Genomic DNA, 21,898 nt, shown 5'->3' with positions numbered 1-21,898 from the left:
AGTACTATAAAGAAAAACCAATTCAAAGTACAAGACTTAATTTATATTATAATTTTGTTGACCAGACCACTCACTAGAAGGTGAAGGGACGATGACGTTTCGGTCCGTCCTGGACCATTCTCAAGTCGATTCTCACAATCGACTTGAGAATGGTCCAGGACGGACGGAAACGTCGTCATCCCTTCACCTTCTAGTGTGTGGTCTGGTCAACATACTTTAGCCACGTTATTGTGACTCATCGCCTGCTTATATTATAATTTATAAAACAGCAGAGATTAACTGATTGTACTTCAATACTTTAGAAGACTTAAAAAATTATATAACCCTTAATGAGGCATGGAGATAATTATAGTAGCAAGTTTGTAGTGTGTGTAGAGATCAATTCATAATACATGCCGTACAGTTGAGAACTAATTATGCCACTCTACTCTTACGAACTACTGTGATGCAGTCTTGACAAAATATGAACTTTAAAGATAAGAAAAGTAACCAACTTTGAATTGTTATTTCTACCAAAAAAATATATGTTACTCGCAGCTTTTACATAGATTTTGTTTAAGGAAATATTTAATTTGGTGAAGTATTCAACCATTTCCACTTGTCACTGCAACAAATTTAAAGTGGCAGCTTAATAACTAATATGTAAAAGATTTACATTATCTAGCAATGAGCAGTGATACTAGATCCTATTATAATCCACATGCAAGTAAACTATGCAAGTAACAGTCACTTGCATTTAATAATACAGTACTGTAATATGGGGACTTTTTCTATCTTCCTCATATACTATGCTTATCAATATACGTAGCACTATCACGTCTCTAAGCCTCAAGAGCAACCCTTGAAGTATTTGCAGTAATGCCTTGTGCTGGTGTATCTGTTAAAATATAAATCATGCGCAAAGAGAGGAAAATACAGTTGTTTAAATGTTGCAAAGCAATATGCAAGGTGATTTAACACCTGTCTCTTCACCTTGATATATCAAGATGGAGAGGTATAGGTGATATATGAAGATGGAGAGGTGTAGGTATCTCCATCAAGGTGGAGAGGTATAGGTGATATATCAAGGTGGAGAGATATAGGTGATATATCAAGGTGGAGGGATACAGGTGTTATATTAAGGTAATTACCTAAGTGTAGTTACAGGATGAGAGCTACGCTCGAGGTGTCCCATCTTCCCACCACTCTTTGCATATAACTCTTTGAAATTACTGACGGCTTTGGCCTCCACCACCTTCTCACCTAACCTGTTCCAACCATCTACCACTCTGTTTGCAAAAGTGAATTTTCTTATATGTCTTTGGCAGCTTTGTCTTGTTAGCTTAAATCTATGACCTCCTGTTCTTGAAGTTCCAGGTCTCGGGAATTCTTCCCTATCAATTTTTATCGATTCTCATCACTATTTTGTATGTAGTGATCATCCTCTTTTTCTTCTATCTGTGGAGAGGTTTAAGTAATATATCAAGCTGAAAAGCTACAAACGATATATCATGGTGGACAAAGTTTAAGTGGTTTATCAAGGAGGAAGAAAACCAAGCAAAAATAAAAAACATAAAATTAATGATAAAATTAAAATTGAAATATACGAAAGGTCAATGAACAAATCCATAAGGGCCGTGATGAGGGTTCGAACCTACTGTATATGAAAGGTAATTTTAAATTCAAGATGTTCTCTGGGTTTCCTAAGTGCAAATTACACTATAAATAGCCAAAGAAAAAACTGAGTGCCAAGTAGTAACTTTATTTCTAGGTAGTAGATGGCTTGGCATCTGTTGGCCATGGAAGGAACAGGAGGCACTCCTTATCCTCTGTAAAGTCATTGACCTCCATTGTCTTAATTTTTACACACACACACTCACTCAAATGCTTTTTATCATTCCTTTTTTGTTTTCCTCCCTTTGTCTTATACAGTAGTCTCTTTGTCTTTCCGTTTCTGTCTCTTTTTTTTTTTTACTTTCTCATGTGTATTTGTTTATTGACTGCATACCTGGAGAGGGTTCTGGGAGTTGTGCTACTCCCAGAGCCCAGCCTGAGGGCAGGCAGTCTCCTTTATTTCCGTATACAGTACAGTACTGTACATTGTGGATTCTCCACGCCTGCACGTGGTGACTGCCTCAGTTATCATATCCTCAGTGGCATTTAAACACTTAAAAGATCCTATTGTTTCTTCAAGAAGTGGCACTTGATCAAGACTAAAGAGCTCTCACAGTGAATAAAGTGTGAAAGATATACAAATTAATTTAAAATTAAACTGTAAGTTTAAATCACAGTGCTTGGTGTATGTGATAACTTATTTTCCTGTTTAATTCTTCAGCAAATATTCTGAACATTGCCTTTGAGTCTTTGTCATTGAAAATGTGATGATGATCACCATCTTAAGAAAATAAAAAAAAAAGCAAAAAAGGAGAAGCTTAACCACTGCACTGCGCAAAGCGCCTTTAGGCGTTCTGAGAGTTGTGCTTTTTCTTTTAATTAGGCGATATTTTAATGCTTTCATTACTCTCTGTGTTTTGAAATAAAAATAGTTGAGTTTGGAAACATTTTGACAATAACTTTACCTGAATATTTATAAAAACAACAATAAATATGTCCTTGACAATTGCACTAAAACGTTTTTGCCAAAATCAGGTGCGCAGTGCAGTGGTTAAGAAGTATTTTACATGGAATATTTTTGAAAAAGTTTTACATTACTGGAATACATTACTGGCTATCACACTGTAACGGAATGTGAGTACTGTACCTTTGAAAAAACCACAAGATCCTAAACAGGCAACATCTCTTGCAGTTGCCAATACAGATGTAGGCTCTGTATGTATTCTCATTTAATATTATTTACTATTAGTTCAAAATGTTCTGAATTTACTGGAGTTAAAGGCTGTTTTTACTTAATTATTCTTCAATACATTGTTGAAAATAGGGGAAAAAAACATTGGTGATGTTTATATATATAAACATTATATATATATATATATATATATATATATATATATATATATATATATATATATATATATATATATATATATATATATATATATATATATATATATATATATATATATATATAATTATATATATATATATATTTGGAGTACAGTCATATATCTATCTAATGCCTATCTGTAGATGTACATGTATTATTTCTGTCTTTATATATAATTGATGTATAATTCATGCCATTGATAATTATTAGTAGCCTTTTGCTATGCCTTTTAAAGCTTAGGTTTTTTCTATGTATAGTATAATTTATAATAGTTATTTTATCCTGCATACATATTATAAAAGGGACTTAATTTTGCTTTTATACATATCTTAATATCTATAAACTGCAAAGATTTTAAAATTTGTTCAGTATTTAAAATCATAGAATAACTATTATTTGATCTCATATGTTTTATCTTATTTTATTTTTAGTTTGGTTTCTTACCTATATTTTTAATTTATAAGGTATTTTTCTAAAGGGAAAGGGGGCCCTCCTTAGTAGTTCAAAGACCAAAGTACTGGTTCAGCCGAGCTTTACGGATGTGCATTAGGCCTGTGACCCATCCTCGCCTTCAAGAAGCCAGGACCAGACTCAGGCTTTGGCTCAATAGGGTGAAGCTAGAAACAATTCCCCCCCCCCCCCCAGAAAGTATAAATGTAATAAAACAAGTAACTGTTTGAATAAAATTAGATACCCAGATCTAAGGAGACAAACATTAAATGAACGATGCTCTCGGACGTAGGTTTGAATCCTCGTCACGGCCCTTGTGGATTTGTTCATTTGATGCATCACGCTGTTGTGATTTCTGTGTGTAATGAAGCAAACATTGTTGCCACAGGGTAAACACCCTAACCATGATGTGCCCAGGTTACCTTAAGCTCCTTCACTCACTCACTCACTCACACCCTAACCATGATGTGCCCAGGTTACCTTAAGCTCCTTCACTCACTCACTCACTCACTCACTCACCTGGTCATAACATAGCAGCGTCTATCCTCTGCTTAACACCGAAACAAAGTGCTGTTGGCTATCCTTGGATCATTTGTTTCAGGGAAAACCTTTGCTTTGTTATTGCTTCCTTTCCCCTTTATGGATTATGTGCCCTCAGGTACTCCTGCCGTTTACTTGAAAATGATATGCATAACCTTTTAACCTGAATTCCTATTCAGGTTAAAAAAGTAAAGACATTGAACATGAATTCATCTGGGTTACTGAGGTCTTACAGTATGGGGGTTTCTTGGCATTGTATCCCATCTGCTTGTATTGGGTGGCAGGTTTCTTGGTTCCACATCGGCACTCTGTGGTGGTTTGTTGGGCCTTCTGCAACTGTCCATTGTGTTGATTGCTTTGCTGTCTTCTGTCCTGGCCCATCTCATTACGATAGTTGCTGCTTATACTGTAAGCTCGTCTCATTTGGCTCTTGTGGAGCATCTCTTGTTGGTGTTTGAGAAGGAAAGGGTGTATGTCCTAACATCTTTATCTGGCTACCTAGAGCATTCTTTATTCTCTGACCAAGGTGCATATGTCCACTTGTCCTCTGTCTTGTAGCCATAGGTGCGGCACTTGGATTCATTGTCCTTGTTTTCTCACATTTCTTGTTCCAAGGCCTGCCTTTTCCAGATCATCCATATGGTGGTTTCGGTCCAGCCAATGTGTTGTGTATCACTGATCTGGGATCTGCAAATATTCGTAATTTTGATGGGCTTCCTTTTCCGGGTTTTTTCCGGGCTTGGGGCTTCTGGCAGTCATACTGATGTCCTCTAATTCTTAGTTGAATTCCCATTGGTCTCTCTTCATTTTGTATTCCTGCCCGAAACGCTTTGCGTAATAGTGGCTTTACGCATTGTATGTACATATATGCTCTATCTATAAATCTATCAATTTTTGTAAAATCTCTTGTATGTATGTACCTTACCTGAATAAACATTTATTTATTATTTATTTATTTTGGGCATTCAAACAACAGCATTGGTCTCTGCATTTTGTATTTTTGGGCATTCAGACAACAAAAGAACAGCAACAGCATGGTTGCTGTTCTTTTCCCATGGGTCAGCCGAGTACAGTATGCCTTTTCTGCTTTTTTTGGAAGTCGGCCTCCTCTACCAAGACATGTTGCGAGATCAGGGAGCTACCGACGAGTCCCTCCAAGGACTTAAGCATTGAATGTGGGCTCCCAGTGGCTCTCCATCCCAACTTTGGTACCTTTCTTCCTGTGGGGTCTGGGGTTTTACATGGTTGGCTCAAGAGTGAGGGAGCAGAGACTTCAGGTGACTTGGATTGCCATCTGATGGCAGTGGGGTACAATGCAGTCAGGGGTATTTACTTTACAGCACGATAGATTTTCTTGCGTACTTAGGGGTGCCAAATTTCCATTAAGCAGTTGCTCATTTTGTTGTACCTATGGTTTTAGGTAGATTTTCACAGTTCTTTGGTTGACCTCTTGATCTGCTTGCTCTTCTTGCCTTGTAGGGAGAGCCAGGTTCTGGCCCAGGCTCTCGGGAGCCAGTGGATGGGTCTCATAGGTCTGCTGTTTTAGGCAAAGGCTTTGAGGTACCAGAGATAAAGCTTGAGAAGGCACTTAAGGCTCACCAGAAATGAACATCATAAAATTCAATGCCCGAGTTATTTATATGGCTGAATGCCTTTTTTGCTTGAAAATTTCTTTATGGTATTTTATTTAGAATAGGCGTGATTTCATAGGAAAATAAAATAAAATGCTGTCATTGCCTTCAATGGTAATGCCGTTTTGCATGTCCATTCTTTAATATTGAGATTATGTAGGTTATTGTATAATGTTGAGGTTGTGCAGGCCTGTTCTTAATATTAGATACATGAATACATAATTATACATTAGATACATAAGATACATTAGATACATAAAATCCACAAATCTCTGAAATATACAAGGCCAAATAACTTTACAAGTCTCGATACTTAAACTAATTCATATTTCATTACAGTACTAAAGATTGACTTCATGCATACATGTGCATATTTACTTCATGTATTTGTACATATATGTACTTTATCGTACACTAAGCATCTGAACAATTAAACCAAACCTACATGTACTGATCTGTCACTTGTGCAGGATTTTTATTACAGTACTTTATATTGTTTTATATATTTTTCAAATTGTTTACAAAAAAATGTTAAATGTATGTTTAAATACAAGTATAAAGTTTGCTAGAGAACATGTCAACATCATAAGCCATTAGAGCAGATCAGAAAAAACACTTAAATTACTAGATAATAAGTTTACTTTATTCAGTTAATTTTTCAATGAATCTCCATTTTGTTCCGAGTCATTCGCTAGCAACCTCATGCTGCACAGTACCGTGGAAATCTGGGGTCAGATTCACGAAGCAGTTACGCAAGCACTGACGAACCCATACATCTTTTCTCAATCTTTGGCGGCTTTGTTTACAATTATTAAACAGTTAATGAGCTCCAAAGCACCAGGAGGCTGTTTATAACAATAACAACAGTTGATTGGCAAGTTTTCATGCTTGTAAACTGTTTAATAAATGTAACCAAAGCTGTCAAAGATTGAGAAAAGATGTACACGTTGACCAGACCACACACTAGAAATTGAAGGGACGACGACGTTTCGGTCCGTCCTGGACCATTCTCAATCGACTTGAGAATGGTCCAGGACGGACCGAAACGTCGTCGTCCCTTCAATTTCTAGTGTGTGGTCCGGTCAACATACTTCAGCCACGTTATTGTGACTCATCGCCTGCATATGTACACGTTCATAAGTACTTGCGTAACTGCGTCATGAATCTGGCTCCTTGTCATAGAGGACATGTGGGCTACAGTTGGCTTCATTTGGCTCATTGTCCATGTACAGCACTTGCATTAAGCCAAGTGTTTAGATGATGAATATTAAATTCAGTATTCACAATATTTTGTGTTCATGCAACCCATCCTCCTGTTTAGATACTGTAGTAGTTTCTGTAACTATGTGGACCATCGTACATACATAGACATAATGGACAATTAGATAGAATTTGGTACTTTAGAGTGTTCAAAAAAAAATAAGCTAGAAAACCAAACTTAAATATTCCTCTGCCTAGTATTGCACATATATGTACTATGTTAGGCCTCAGTATGTATTAGGCCTAGGAAAGTTAGGTTAAGTTTTCTTTGCAACATCAGTACAAAAACAGTAACAGTCTGTTCAAATTCAATAGTAACGATTTCTTTCTAATTGCCTTTTTACGCCAATATATGTATGATGGTCCTCATCATTACTGTAAGCACTACCTAAACAGGAGGCCGAGCTGGTTCATGACACACAGTTAACCACTGCACTGCGCCAAACAACAAATGTCGTTTTGAGAGTTGTGCGTTTTTTTAATTAGGCTATATTTTAATGTTTTTTAATGTTTTCATCAGTCTTTGTTTTGAAGTTAAAATAGTTAAGTTTGAAACATTTTGACATTAAGTTTACCTGACCATTTATAAAAACAACAAAAACATGTCCTTAACAATTGCACTATGAAGTTTCTGCCTCAAACAGGTGCACAGTGCAGGGGTTAATGATGGCAGCCGCACACCTATAGAATCCCTATACTTTCTCCCTATTGTAATTGATATACAGTAGATACATTTAGGCTGTGATGGGCTTGATTCCAGATTAACTGTTAGCCTTACAATTACTTTTGGTCTGGATCAACCCAAAATTTGTACCCGAGGGATTTGTAATCCCTTGTAATTACAGGATTACAGTATAAAGCTGAATCTTTCACTTGCAGCAGGACATAGTGGAACAGTATATAAGATATCCTGTTGCGGTGATAGGGAACCATTTTTAACAGTTCCTGCTTACTTAGTCTTAAATTTGTATAGTGATATTCAGATATGAATTTTGTTTAATCTGTGTCATATATTTTGTAAAATTAAATTTACCTTCAGCCTCTGAATGTGTATTTGGTGTAATTTATATATTTTTATGTAGATATTAGATCTAAATATTAATTTATTCTCTAGATATTTCTAACATTACAAACTATGAATTTTATCAAAGTAAAAATAAAGTAGATGATTTAAATTAATTTCTAAACCATGGCATCCCTGTGGAATATTATAGTTGTGAAGATAATCAAGTCATTTTAATAATCTTCGTATGGCACTTAAAGACAAATTTGTTCAGTAAGATTTTTCTTACAATGGCAGCCTTTGCTTGCTTTGTCCATGCATCATACAGGGTAAATTAGAGTTAGGCATTTCTGATAATACTCGAGAGTTCACCGAGACTGTTCGTGTGCCAGTAGCGCAGAAATAAATCGATCTGCAATATTTTTATGCTTGTTTGATTTCTCCTACTCCATGGGGGGGGGGCGAGTCATTAGTACAGTACAATACATATCCAAAGTAGTACATATCAAATGATTTTGTCATTGGCCAGATTAAGCTAGGTATGGGCCATGTAACGTATGTTAGGGCTGGATTAAGTTAGTGCAAGACCTGTAGTATATGTTAGAGCTGGATTAAGTTAGTTTAGGGGCCCTGTAGCATTTGTTAGGGCTGGATTAAGATAGTGTGGGACCTGTAGCATATGTTAGGGCTGGATTAAGTTAGTGCGGGGCCTGAAGCATTTGTTAGGGCTGGATTAAGTTAGTGCAGGACCTGTAGCATATGTTAAGAGCTGGATTAAGTTAGTTTAGGGGCCCTGTAGCATTTGTTAGGGCTGGATTAAGATAGTGTGGGGCCTGTGGCATATGTTAGGGCTGAATTAACTTAGTGCAGGACCTGTGGCATATTTTAGGGCTGGATTAACTTAGTGCAGGACCTGTGGCATATGTTAGGGCTGGATTAAGCTAGTGCAGGGCCTGTAAAATATGTTATAAAGAGGCCCTAAATTAAAAAAATATACATAGATTAATTAAAATAATATAAATTAAATATGCGAAGCAAGATCAGTTTTCAGCAGTTCAGTACACAGCTTGAATTCTACACTAAAAATTTCTAACAGATCTTATGGATATGATTTGATAAGATTTATGACATATAAAATCTCTTCAGTTGTAAAAATGACTAACTGATGAAAGAATTCAAATACTGTAAATCATTTACCTATTGATAAGATCTTTCCCCCACAAAAGTATCACTTTGTCTTGATAAGGAGCCTCATGTACGACTCCCTGGGGCTTGGGGGGGTGGGTTCCCTTTGTTCCCCTCTACAGGCGTTGTATGTGTAAAATGAAACAAATGTAGGGCTCCCATTCAGGTCATAAGCTCACCCACTGAAGGGTCACCCTTAATGGTTGAATATTGAAACAAAGAAAGCAAAGAGTCATGCTAAATGGGAATGAATCTGATTGGAGAAATGTGGTAAGTGGGGTATATCTTGAGTTATCTTGAGGTGATTTCGGGGCTTAGCGTCCCCGCGGCCCGGTCCTCGACCAGGCCTCCTTTTTATTACACATCCCCCAGGAAGCAGCCCATAGCAGCTGTCTAACTCCCAGGTACCTATTTACTACTAGGTACAGGTGCATTAGGGCGAAAGAAACTCTGCCCATTTGTTTCCGCCTCCACCGGGAATCGAACTCGGAACCTCAGAACTACGAATCTGAAGCGCTGTCCACTCAGGTGTCAGGCACCTGTACCACAGGGGTGCAGCCCTTTTTGTCGTATATATCAATGACATAGATGATAATACTACAAACCACATCATCAAATTTGCAGATGACACACAGATTTATGGTAAAGTGGAAAATGACAATGATACTGAAGCCTTACTCAGAGGACTACATGAACTCCACAAACGGTCGGAAGACTGGCAAATGCTTTTTAATATTGACAAATACAAGACCTTGCATGTGGGGCATAACAACCCATGCCACTGCTACAAAATTAATAACATTACAGCAGACTGATGATGAAAATTTGCAGTAGATGAAAATGATGATGAAAATGGAGATGACGAAAAAGACCTTAGAGACAAAATCCACCACTCTATGAAAGTTGCACAGCAGGTAGGGATAGCAGTCAGAAAAGCTAACCAATCTCTTGGAATATCAAGCGTACCTTTGACGTTAAGGAAAAGAAGGTAGCGATTCAATTGTATAAATCTCGGGTGCGCCCCCATTTGGATTGCTGTATCTAAGCATGGAGACCACATCTTCAGAAGGACATAGCTGCTCTGGAGAAAATGAAACACCGGGCAACAAAAATCATTCCAGAGCTAAGTCAACTTCCGTATCAGGGATAGTTGAGGGCCACAGGGCTAACAACACTACAAACCAGGCATGACAGGGCGGATCTCGTTGAAACATAAAATACTGAACAATCTGGAGGACGTTATTAATTATGTTAATTAAGGACGTTAATTCCACATTATCACACGCCATATTTCCCCACTTGATTATGAACGACTCCGCACAAATGGCCTTGGACTGTTTATAATTGCTAATATTTTCTAGAGCATTATTTCCAATCAGCCTACTCCATCCCATACCCCAGACCAGTCCCCCTACAAATTTGTGCAAGTCTAGCCCAGCGCATCTGTTCTCCAACTTTGAACAAACATTCTCTTATATATTGCAATGCATTATAGTACTGTACATAGTACACTCTAGTGTACTTAGTGCAATTTCATTGTCTTAAGTCTACTAAATTGTGTTGGAAATATTATATTATTGCCCTCAAGCTACTCGAAGGCAATTGAAGATGGTAATCAACTGCCTCTTCAAGTCCACATGCCTTGGTTAACTTATCAGTTCTATCATTCATTTGCAGTGATATTGCTTGCTCCTGCATGCAGCTGCCCTGATAGTGCTTGCTCCTGCATGCAGCTGCCCTGATACTGAACAAATTTACATTTAATGCTAATCAGTTAAAGAAATATTGTGCTTTAACCTCCGATTGTATAATCATATTTTGTTTAGCTGGCTAGTTAGCAAAGTAAAAAAATTTGATGCAATTCTTTTTTTTGCTTCCATTTGATATAGAATCCAATAAGTCAATGAATCGAATTAACAGATAATGATACAGGTTACAGAATCCAATATACTTCATGTAATGACACCATTGTATAACCTTACCCTACTAATTGCTGCCTAAATGTCAGTGGATTTTGGACAAAAGGGCTGTGACCTTGGCCAGGTCAGCCTCAGCTTGGAGACCCATCTGGTACTCGTCCTGAACAGGTGATTCACGAAGTAGGATGGTGCTCGCTTCCTTCAGGGCCTCTACACATTCCTGTAGGACACAAAAATGTATATATATATATCATTCTGTATACTAGGATGTTGATGTAAAGTACATGTATATATATATATACCAGTAATAGATAACCCAACTTATACATGTGAACTTAAAGAGAATGTTTCAGGACAGACCAATCAGCCTACTCCATCCCATACCCCAGTCCAGTCCCCCTAAAAATTTGTGCAAGTCTACTTCAATATATCGTCTCTTTCACTTCGAGTGTGGGTTGGGGATAATGGTCTTCGGCCATGTTATATATACATGTTAATTCTAAGTTATTACATTTGTATTAACCACCCAGTAAGCTAGTTCCTACCTGGAGAAGGGGTTTAGCCTGTGGAGAGAGCTTCAGTTTCTTGGGCAACCTGCGAAACTTTTCCCTACAGGTTGCCTGAAGTTCGTACTTCAGGAGTCCTCGAAGTCTGCTCTCTCCTGCAGAAGTGGGAATTGGTATAAAAGGAAGGGTGTGCAAGTTCAGAAACTTAAGTTACTAGAAATATAGAAACAGTGATACAACGCTGATTGTCCTAAAAAGGATAAGCAAAGTTCAGTATTACTGAGAAGTGGCTATGTTTGTGAATCTATTTTATATTTTATTCTCTACCACAGACGAGGTCATTCCGTTATGTTAACCAGCATATATACATTTTCTTCTGTCCTCCATGAACGGATTCTGTTCATGGACCGTCATGGATGGGATTCTGTCTAAACTACAGTATTCGTAGAAAAGTGGATTGATACAAATTTATTTGGGTTAAAACGTTTAACTAATCTCCTTTTCTAAGCTCAGACAAGTCAAATCGTTTGTCACTGTCGAAGTCTCTGAACAGCTATATTTTATTTATTTAATTATTTATTTATATACAAGAAGGTACATCGGGTTTATGAGAGTACATAGCATTGATTTTTTTTACATTTTTGTAAAGCCATTAGCACGCATAGTGTTTTGGGCATTGGTTCTACAGCCGTTGTTATAGATTCAGCTACTGGGAACAAAAAGTTCCAAGTAGCATGGGCTAAGGTGAGCCCGTAGTGGACTTACCTGGCACAGGAGCGGGGCTGTAACTGGGTTCTACAGCCATGGACGAAAAACAATTATGCCCGAAACGCTTTGCGTAATAGTGGCTTTAGGCATTGTATGTACTAGCCCTATCTATAAATCCATCATTCTTTGTAAAATCTCTTGTATGCATGTACCTTACCTAAATAAACATTTATTTATTTATTTATTTATTTATTTATTTATAATTACAGACGCTTGAAAACTTACCTGGGCTAAATATATCAGCAAGCTTTAGTACTTCACGGCAGAGTTGTTCCTTTCTATTTAACAGATCTTTGGAGAGTTCTTGGAGTTGTGGCGTTTGTTGAGCAGATGTGCGACCATACATCTGAGCCATGGCCAGCTTCACGTCGCTCCTGTAATAGTGGTTCTCGCTTAGTCTGGTTACCGTAGTCTTCAGGAACGCTTCCGAGGCTGCAAGAGAACCTTCTTTGAGGCTCACCAGCTTTTCTCCAGTCTGCTTCAAGAATTCTTCAACTTGCTGTTGATCCAGTTTGTGCGAACAGTCGTTGCAGCCCCAGACTTCAGGACTGAGGGGAGAAGGTGAGGGAAGCATCAGCCCTGAAGGACATTGACCGCAACGCAAACTGCTCAGGTGTGTGCCCAGTTCGGTCGGGTCTTGACAGCGTGCGCAAAGACACTTGAAGTATTTACTTGTCTTTAAGTGCAATTGTCGATTTGCTGTGCCCCACATTGGGTCTGTATATGATGTAGTGATGTGGCTTCCTTTAGGGATCTTGACTGCTGCTCTGATGACGATGTTTAACTGGGAATCAAATGTCCTGGTTGTATTAGGGATACAGTTATGCTCTAAGAGGTATGCTTTGCCATATAGACCTATCGCATTAGGCCCCGGGATCTCGAAGCCATTGACGTCGATAATACCACACACTGTGTGTATCTCCTCAGGTGTAAAAGACTTGACTTTGAGGTACTGATTCATGAAATCAACAACGTTGGCTTGATTGACTTCGTGGACATCGGTGTTGATACGCTCCTTCATATGGGATTCCATCTGGGAGAGGGTTGACCACTTCGAGGGGTCCTTTTCCTTCAACCATAGACATCGTAGAGGAGTTATACACTCATACATCTGGTTCACTTGCATGAACTTGTGCACCTGAACCTTAATTGGCCTGACAGAAAGAGAGATTAAGCCAATTAGAACAGTATTTGCTAAAAAATTTCAATATAGAGCACAAGACATTTTCTGTACTTCGGACGTCATTATGGTAATGGAATGAAAGTATCCATATTTATTTCTGTGCTAAAGGAAATACATCCTAGTATGGAGACTTAATAACTTGAAGTAATAATTCATAAATATAGTTACATATACAAATATGGTAACTATTGTATATGATTAATTACCTTACAGACAGTAGCTTAAAGTTACAGTAAAATTTCTAAAGTAATAGTCACATAAATATGATAACTAATATATAGTAACTACAGTAATTTATAGTAACTTAATTGTAAGTAGCATCGCGTCGGGCTGCCACAGAGATAAGATAGAGTGGTTGCAGTTGCAAATATTTTTATTATTAATATTTAAATTAAAAACTTATATATCGCCTAAATTGTTTGTTTACCCTCACGCCCAAAAACATATATTTTGTACACATGTACTTAAATAAATAATTTGTATTAATATTATTATTATATTAATATGTATACACCTATATTAAATGGGGGTACATTAAATAAATATGGGGATACACTACCACTCACAGGATGAATACGGGCGTACATTAAATATATATAGTATACACTCACAGGATAAGATACGGACTGCATAATAATTGAACTAAACTAAAAGAAAAACATCACCTATATGTGGAAAACACTGAACACAACACCATCACTACTTCCATATATGCAACCAGCCACACAAGGGTATGGTGGCTCAGTGGACAACGCTCAGCATTCATAATCCTAGGCTCTGGGGGATCGATCCCCGGCGATTGTGGAAACAAATGAGCAGAGGCTTTTTTATCCAGATTAGCAGTAAATAGATACCTGGGAGTTAGATACTTATGGGCGGCTTTCTGTGTGTGTGTGAAAGGTAGTAGATCCACAGACCTGTTTCTGGAGAGCTGGCACTCAGGGTAGTGGAGGACGACGTTCTGGCACTCTGGGCCACAAAGGGGCCAGCCACAGAGGGAACAGGAGTAGGAGCCGTCAACAGGAGTGAAGCAGCCTAGACACACAGGCACTGTAACCTGTAGATGCAAACCTTCCACTGTGTCACGTTTTTAAAACTGCATTGATAATAATGTTCATATACGTGAATATAGTTTGTTATAACATTAAGAAAATGGGTAAAATTCATTTTAAATATTTAGGTCTAAGAACAGAGTATGGATAAGGGCCAAGTGAAATATGTGACGCTGGAGACTTGAGTTATGAATCTGTTTAATTGTGGAAGAAGTTAGATATTATGAATAACTAGTTGCTTGAAGTGTCACTGCTTAGAAGCCATCTTAGATGTATCAGTCCATCATTAGTAATGAGAGCACAAGTACTGGCGAGTATTAGATTGATTGATAAAGATTAAGCCACCCAAGAGGTGGCACGGGCATGAATAGCCCGTAAGTGGTGGCCCTTTTGAGCCATTACCAGTATCATTAGCTGATACTGGAGATCTGTGGAGGTGCGACTGCACCCTGCGTGACGGGAGATGTCTCCCGTGCGAGTATTAGGTGCAGGCGATGAGTCACAATAACGTGGCTAAAGTATGATGACCAGACCACACACTAGAATATGAAGGGACGACGACGTTTCGATCCGTCCTGGACCATTCTCAAGTCTTCCCACAATCGACTTGACAATGGTCCAGGACGGACCGAAACGTCGTCGTCCCTTCATATTCTAGTGTGTGGTCTTGTCATCGAGTATTAGGTGATACGAGGCAATAAGAATCATCATTTTGGAAACTAAATTACCTGTCGAGGTCCCAACACGAGCGGAGAGTCCTTCATGATGACTTCCCCTGGCTGGATGTCCCGAGACGCCTCCAGGTACCTCCCCAGCTCCTCTGACTCACACACTCTGCAGAGGGAGCATCACATGTGCAAGGTTAAATGGGATTCTTGTATATTGATTTGTAGTAGAGAGGGTAGAAATAGCCTAAGCTACTCTAGCCCTTTGAGATGTAAGAACATAAGTTTAACTGTTTAACTGTTGTTTAATTAACTGTCATTAACTGTTTAATAATTGGAATCAAAGCCACCAAAGATTGAGAAAAGATGTGCAGGTTCGTAAGTGCTTTCGAGAATCTGGCCACTGAACCACAATTTGAAAATGGCGGGCGATAGCTTCCTTGTCAGACGTAAGAGCACCTTGATGCTCACAAGATGTTGTAACTACACTGTGATAATAATCTGTTAGTGTATTGTAAAGCTAGGATGGTCTATGGATGCTTAGAACTGCATAGTGGAAAATTAATGTTGTATTAAAGACTCAAGTTGGTTACTGTACGATCAAGTGATCAAGCAGGCAGCATCCACAGCGTGGAGGGAGGAGGTCGCACAGTTGTGCGGAGATCGCGGGCTGGTGTGGATGCTCCCATTCTCTCTTTTAACCTCCTTCCCCATCTTACTCTTTACTAAACAGATAAGTAAATTATTGTTCTGTGCCACTAGTTGTTCTAAGTGTATTTTTATCTAGTGTTCCCTAGTCAGATACTTTGTTATCAAAGTGTTAGATCTGTGTACTGACCGGTGAACACGTGGCTGCTATAGTGATATTAAGTCAAATTCAAAATTCACATCTTTATTCGGGTGAAAGTCCATACATAGATAAAGAGTTACAAACATAATGTTGGATTTTAGTGGAGTGTGTCTCTCTCTTCAGGAAAAATTAGACTTTACCACTAGTCACTAGAGGACATGATCACCACATTCAAGATTCTGAAGGGAATTGATAGGGTAGATAAAGACAGGCACAAGGGGACACAGGTGGAAACTGAGTGCCCAAATGAGCCACAGAGATATTAGAAAGAACTTTTTTAGTGTCAGAGTGGTTGACAAATGGAATGCGTTAGTCAGTGATGTGGTGGAGGCTGACTCCATACACAGTTTCAAGTGTAGATATGATAGAGCCCAATAGGCTCAGGAACCTGTACATGTACTGTACTTTCCTCCTCAGCTCTCTCTTGCCTATTTAATGCCTGTCCGTACCTGTCCTCATCACAATCGACTTGAGAATGGTCCAGGACGGACCGAAACGTCGTCGTCCCTTCAATTTCTAGTGTGTGGTCTGGTCAACATACTTCAGCCACGTTATTGTGACTCATCGCCTGCAGTTGATTGACGGTTGAGAGGCGGGACCAAAGAGCCAGAGTTCAACCCCCGCAAGCACAACTAGACGAGTACTAGTGTGTTGTGTATAACTCGTCTCCTGCCTAATGTGGAGTCAGAGATGTAACTTAAGATCGAAATGGTAAAGTATTTTTGTTGCACTTGAAGGGTTCAAGGGTTAATAACCCTTAAACCGCGGGTTGGACAAGTATATGAGTGGGATTGGGTGGTTATAAAGAGGAGCTGCCTCGTATGGGACAATAGGCCTTCTGCAGTTACCTTTGTTCTTATGTTATAAAGAGGAGCTGCCTCGTATGGGACAATAGGCCTTCTGCAGTTACCTTTGTTCTTATGTTATAACGAGGAGCTGCCTCGTATGGGACAATAGGCCTTCTGCAGTTACCTTTGTTCTTATGTTATAAAGAGGAGCTGCCTCGTATGGGACAATAGGCCTTCTGCAGTTACCTTTGTTCTTATGTTATAAAGAGGAGCTGCCTCGTATGGGACAATAGGCCTTCTGCAGTTACCTTTGTTCGTATGTTATAAAGAGGAGCTGCCTCGTATGGGACAATAGGCCTTCTGCAGTTACCTTTGTTCTTATGTTATAAAGAGGAGCTGCCTCGTATGGGACAATAGGCCTTCTGCAGTTACCTTTGTTCTTATGTTATAAAGAGGAGCTGCCTCGTATGGGACAATAGGCCTTCTGCACAGTTACCTTTAGTCTTATTTTCTAATAAATTATATTAAATTTCAGCTGTAGTTTCCATCACTCCTTTTTGTATTGGGTTAGGTGATCTGCTCTAGACGACAGACCATTTTGAATTCATTTGTTTATTGGTAATTATTTTCCGTGGAGGCCGAGCTTTTCCTAACTCCATTAGGTGTACTCCCTTACCAGGAAGTGAAGGGACGACGATGTTTCGGTCCGTCCTGGGGCCAGATTCACGAAAGCACTTACGAACCTGTCCATATTTTCTCAATCTTTGGCGGCTGTGTTTACAATTATTAAACAGTTATTGAGCTCCGAAGCACCAGGAGGCTGTTTATAACAATAACAACAGTTAATTGGGAAGTTTTCATTCTTGTAAACTATTTAATAAATGTAACCAAAGTCGTCAAAGATTGTGGAAAGATGGACACGTTCGTAAGTAAGAACATAAGAACATAAGAACAAAGGTAACTGCAGAAGGCCTATTGGTCCATACGAGGCAGCTCCTATCTATAACCACCCAATCCCACTCATATACTTGTCCAACCCGCGCTTGAAACAATCGAGGGACCCCACCTCCACCACGTTATGCGGCAATTGGTTCCACAAATCAACAACCCTGTTACTGAACCAGTATTTACCCAAGTCTTTCCTAAATCTAAACTTATCCAATTTATACCCATTGTTTCGTGTTCTGTCTTGTGTTGATATTTTTAATACCCTATTAATATCCCCCCTGTTATGTCCATTCATCCACTTGTAAACCTCTATCATGTCACCCCTAACTCTTCGCCTTTCCAGTGAATGTAACTTAAGCTTTGTTAATAAGAACATAAGAACATAAGAACAAAGGTAACTGCAGAAGGCCTATTGGCCCATACGAGGCAGCTCCTATTCTATAACCACCCAATCCCACTCATATACTTGTCCAACCCGTGCTTGAAACAATCGAGGGACCCCACCTCCACAATGTTACGCGGCAATTGGTTCCACAAATCAACAACCCTGTTACTGAACCAGTATTTACCCAAGTCTTTCCTAAATCTAAACTTATCCAATTTATATCCATTGTTTCGTGTTCTGTCCTGTGTTGATACTTTTAATACCCTATTGATATCCCCCCGGTTATGTCCATTCATCCACTTGTAAACCTCTATCATGTCACCCCTAACTCTTCGCCTTTCCAGTGAATGCAACTTAAGCTTTGTTAATCTTTCTTCATATGAAAGATTTCTAATTTGGGGAATTAACTTAGTCATCCTACGCTGGACACGTTCAAGTGAATTTATATCCATTCTATAATATGGTGACCAAAACTGAACTGCATAATCTAAATGGGGCCTAACTAGAGCAAGATATAGCTTGAGAACCACACCAGGTGTCTTGTTACTAACGCTGCGATTAATAAATCCAAGTGTCCGATTTGCCTTATTACGAACATTTATGCATTGATCCTTTTGTTTTAAATTCTTACTAATCATAACTCCCAGATCCCTTTCGCAATCCGACTTCGCAATCACAACACCATCTAGCTCGTATCTTGTAACTCTATCATCATTACCTAACCTCAGAACTTTACATTTATCAGCATTAAACTGCATCTGCCAATCCTTTGACCATTTCAAAACCCTATCTAGATCAACTTGAAGTGATAGTGAGTCCTCCTCCGAATTAATTTCCCTACCGATTTTCGTATCATCGGCAAATTTGCAAATGTTGCTACTCAAACCTGAATCTAAATCATTTATATATATTATAAACAACAGAGGTCCCAGGACAGAGCCTTGAGGCACTCCACTTACAACATTTTCCCACTCTGACTTGATTCCATTTATACTAACTCTCTGTTTCCTTTGGTATAGCCATGCCCTAATCCAGCTTAATATAGCACCCCCAATACCATGAGACTCTATTTTTTTAATCAGTCTTTCATGTGGCACTGTATCAAAAGCTTTGCTAAAGTCAAGGTATACAACATCGCAATCCTTACCACTATCAACTGCCTCAACAATGCTAGAATAAAAAGATAACAAATTTGTTAAACATGAACGGCCATTTATAAAACCATGTTGCGACTCAATTATTAATTTATGTTTTTCAAGATGAAGACGAATTTTATTTGCTATTATAGATTCGAGTAACTTTCCCACAATAGACGTTAGGCTAATTGGTCGATAGTTAGACGCAAGTGATCTATCTCCTTTCTTAAAAACTGGTATCACATTAGCAACTTTCCAAAACTCTGGCACTCTGCCTGACTCTATTGATTTATTAAATATGGTTGACAGTGGGTCACAAAGCTCCTCTTTGCATTCTTTAAGCACCCTAGCAAACACTTCATCCGGCCCTGGGGATTTGTTTGGTTTGAGTTTTACTATTTGTTTAAGAACATCCTCCCTGGTAACTGCTAAACTCGTCAACCTGTCCTCGTCCCCACCCACATAGACTTGTTCGGCTGAAGGCATATTGTTAAGTTCCTCTTTAGTAAATACAGATACAAAATATTTATTAAAAATACTACTCATCTCTTCATCACTATCTGTTATTTGACCTGTCTCAGTTTTTAATGGACCTATCCTTTCCCTAGTCTTAGTACGATATAACTGAAAAAACCCTTTAGGATTTGTCTTTGCTTGCCCTGCTATGCGAACTTCATAGTTTCTTTTTGCTTTCCTTATCTCTTTTTTAACATTTCTAACCAGTTGTACGAATTCCTGTTCTAAAGTGACCTCCCCATTTTTAATCCTTTTGTACCAAGCTCTCTTTTTACCTATAAGGTTCTTCAAATTCTTTGTTATCCACTTTGGGTCATTAGTATACGATCTATTCAATTTGTATGGTATACTACGTTCCTGTGCTTTGTTTAGAATATTCTTAAATAAGTTATATATTGAATCCACATCGAAATCCCCATTTAAGTCACCTAACGCTGGGTTCATGTCTCGCTCCAAGACCGGCCCACACCCCATACCCAAGCCTTTCCAATCAATTTGACCCAAAAAATTTCTTAGGCTATTAAAATCAGCTTTTCGAAAATCTGGCACTTTAACAGAATTTTCTCCTACTGGTCTATTCCATTCTATGCTAAATCTGATTTCTTTGTGATCACTGCTCCCTAGCTCACTCCCTATTTCGATGTCATTAATTTGCGTTTCCCTGTTAGTTAATCTTTCTTCATATGAAAGATTTCTAATTTGGGGAATTAACTTAGTCATCCTACGCTGGACACGTTCAAGTGAATTTATATTCATTCTATAATACGGCGACCAAAACTGAACTGCATAATCTAAATGGGGCCTAACTAGAGCAAGATATAGCTTGAGAACCACACCAGGTGTCTTGTTACTAACGCTTCGATTAATAAATCCCAGTGTCCTATTCGCCTTATTACGAACATTCATGCATTGATCCTTTTGTTTTAAATTCTTACTAATCATAACTCCCAGATCCCTTTCGCAATCCGACTTCGCGATCTCAACACCATCAAGTACTTTCGTAACTGCTTCGTGAATCTGGCCCAGCTGGACCATTCTCAAGTCGATTGTCTACAATCGATGAGCAAAAAAATTCATAATTGATTTAATGACATAGCTTGCAATAGTCAAGTAAAAAGGATATAGTCACAATACTTCTAATGCATGCAAGCAAATGCAGGCGATGAGTCTGCATTTGGCTAAAATGCCAATAACGTGGCTAAAGTATGTTGACCAGACCACACACTAGAAGGTGAAGGGACGATGACGTTTCGGTCCGTCCTGGACCATTCTCAAGTCGATTTGAGAATGGTCCAGGACGGACCGAAACGTCGCCGTTCCCTTCACCTTCTAGTGTGTGGTCTGGTCAACATGCAAGCAAATGGTCAAGGGAAGAGGTGTTTTCAGGTAAGGTACATACATACAAGAGATTTTACATAATTTGATTTATAGATGGAGCTAGTACATACAATGCCTAAAGCCACTATTACGCAAAGCGTTTCGGGCAGGGAAAAACATTAATGACTAAAACTTAATACTAATTGAGTATAGGTACCTGTAGGGGCTACAGTGAGCACGGTGTGTGTTCCAGTGCTCCTTCTGGTGTTCCTTGCTACAGTAGGCTGTCAGATGACACTTCCCGCAGCGCTGGCTGGCCGCACATCCACACACAGCGCACTGCCCAACCCGTCATCCTAACATAATAAATAAATAAATAAAATAAAATGTTTATTTAGGTAAGGTACATACATATAATAAATTTTTACAAGGATTGGTTGACTTATAGGTAGAGCTAGTACATACAATGCCTAAAGCCACTATTACGCAAAGCGTTTCGGGCATGATAAACTTAAATGACAAGCTTAATACTAATTGAGCATAATGAGTAGAATGAAAACAAGAAATGAAAACATAGATGAAAAAGCAGCACAAATACAATTATGCCGACAAACAGCGCTCTTTAAAAAAAACAGACATTGGTTGACAATAGAGGGGTAAGGTAGGTTACAGGGAATTTATTAGGTATAGCTTCGTTTTTATCTTAAACTGGTTGAGAGAGGTACAGTCTTTACATAAGAACGTAACATCAGAACAAACAGACGGGAGACATCTCCCGTCACGCAGGGTGCAGTCGCACCTCCACAGATCTCC

At 38.7% G+C, this 21,898-nt stretch overlaps 1 protein-coding gene across 1 annotated transcript; it reads right to left on the bottom strand.

The window, feature by feature from the left end:
* Positions 1 to 7,875: 7,875 nt before the first annotated feature.
* On the bottom strand, positions 7,876 to 21,436 carry LOC123772911 (SET domain-containing protein SmydA-8; the record flags this gene model as incomplete). The annotated part of the gene is made up of 6 exons (XM_045766337.2): positions 7,876 to 11,191; positions 11,517 to 11,632; positions 12,471 to 13,399; positions 14,346 to 14,485; positions 15,209 to 15,314; positions 21,303 to 21,436. Coding segments are annotated over 6 exons (1,560 nt in total), but the record flags the coding sequence as incomplete, so codon positions are not given.
* Between the last annotated feature and the right edge of the window lie 462 nt (positions 21,437 to 21,898).

This window comes from Procambarus clarkii, chromosome 12, assembly GCF_040958095.1.
Source record: "Procambarus clarkii isolate CNS0578487 chromosome 12, FALCON_Pclarkii_2.0, whole genome shotgun sequence".
Lineage (NCBI taxonomy): Eukaryota > Metazoa > Arthropoda > Malacostraca > Decapoda > Cambaridae > Procambarus > Procambarus clarkii.
The sequence above is the reverse complement of the archived record's forward strand: the minus strand, read 5'-3'. Positions and strand labels throughout refer to the sequence as shown.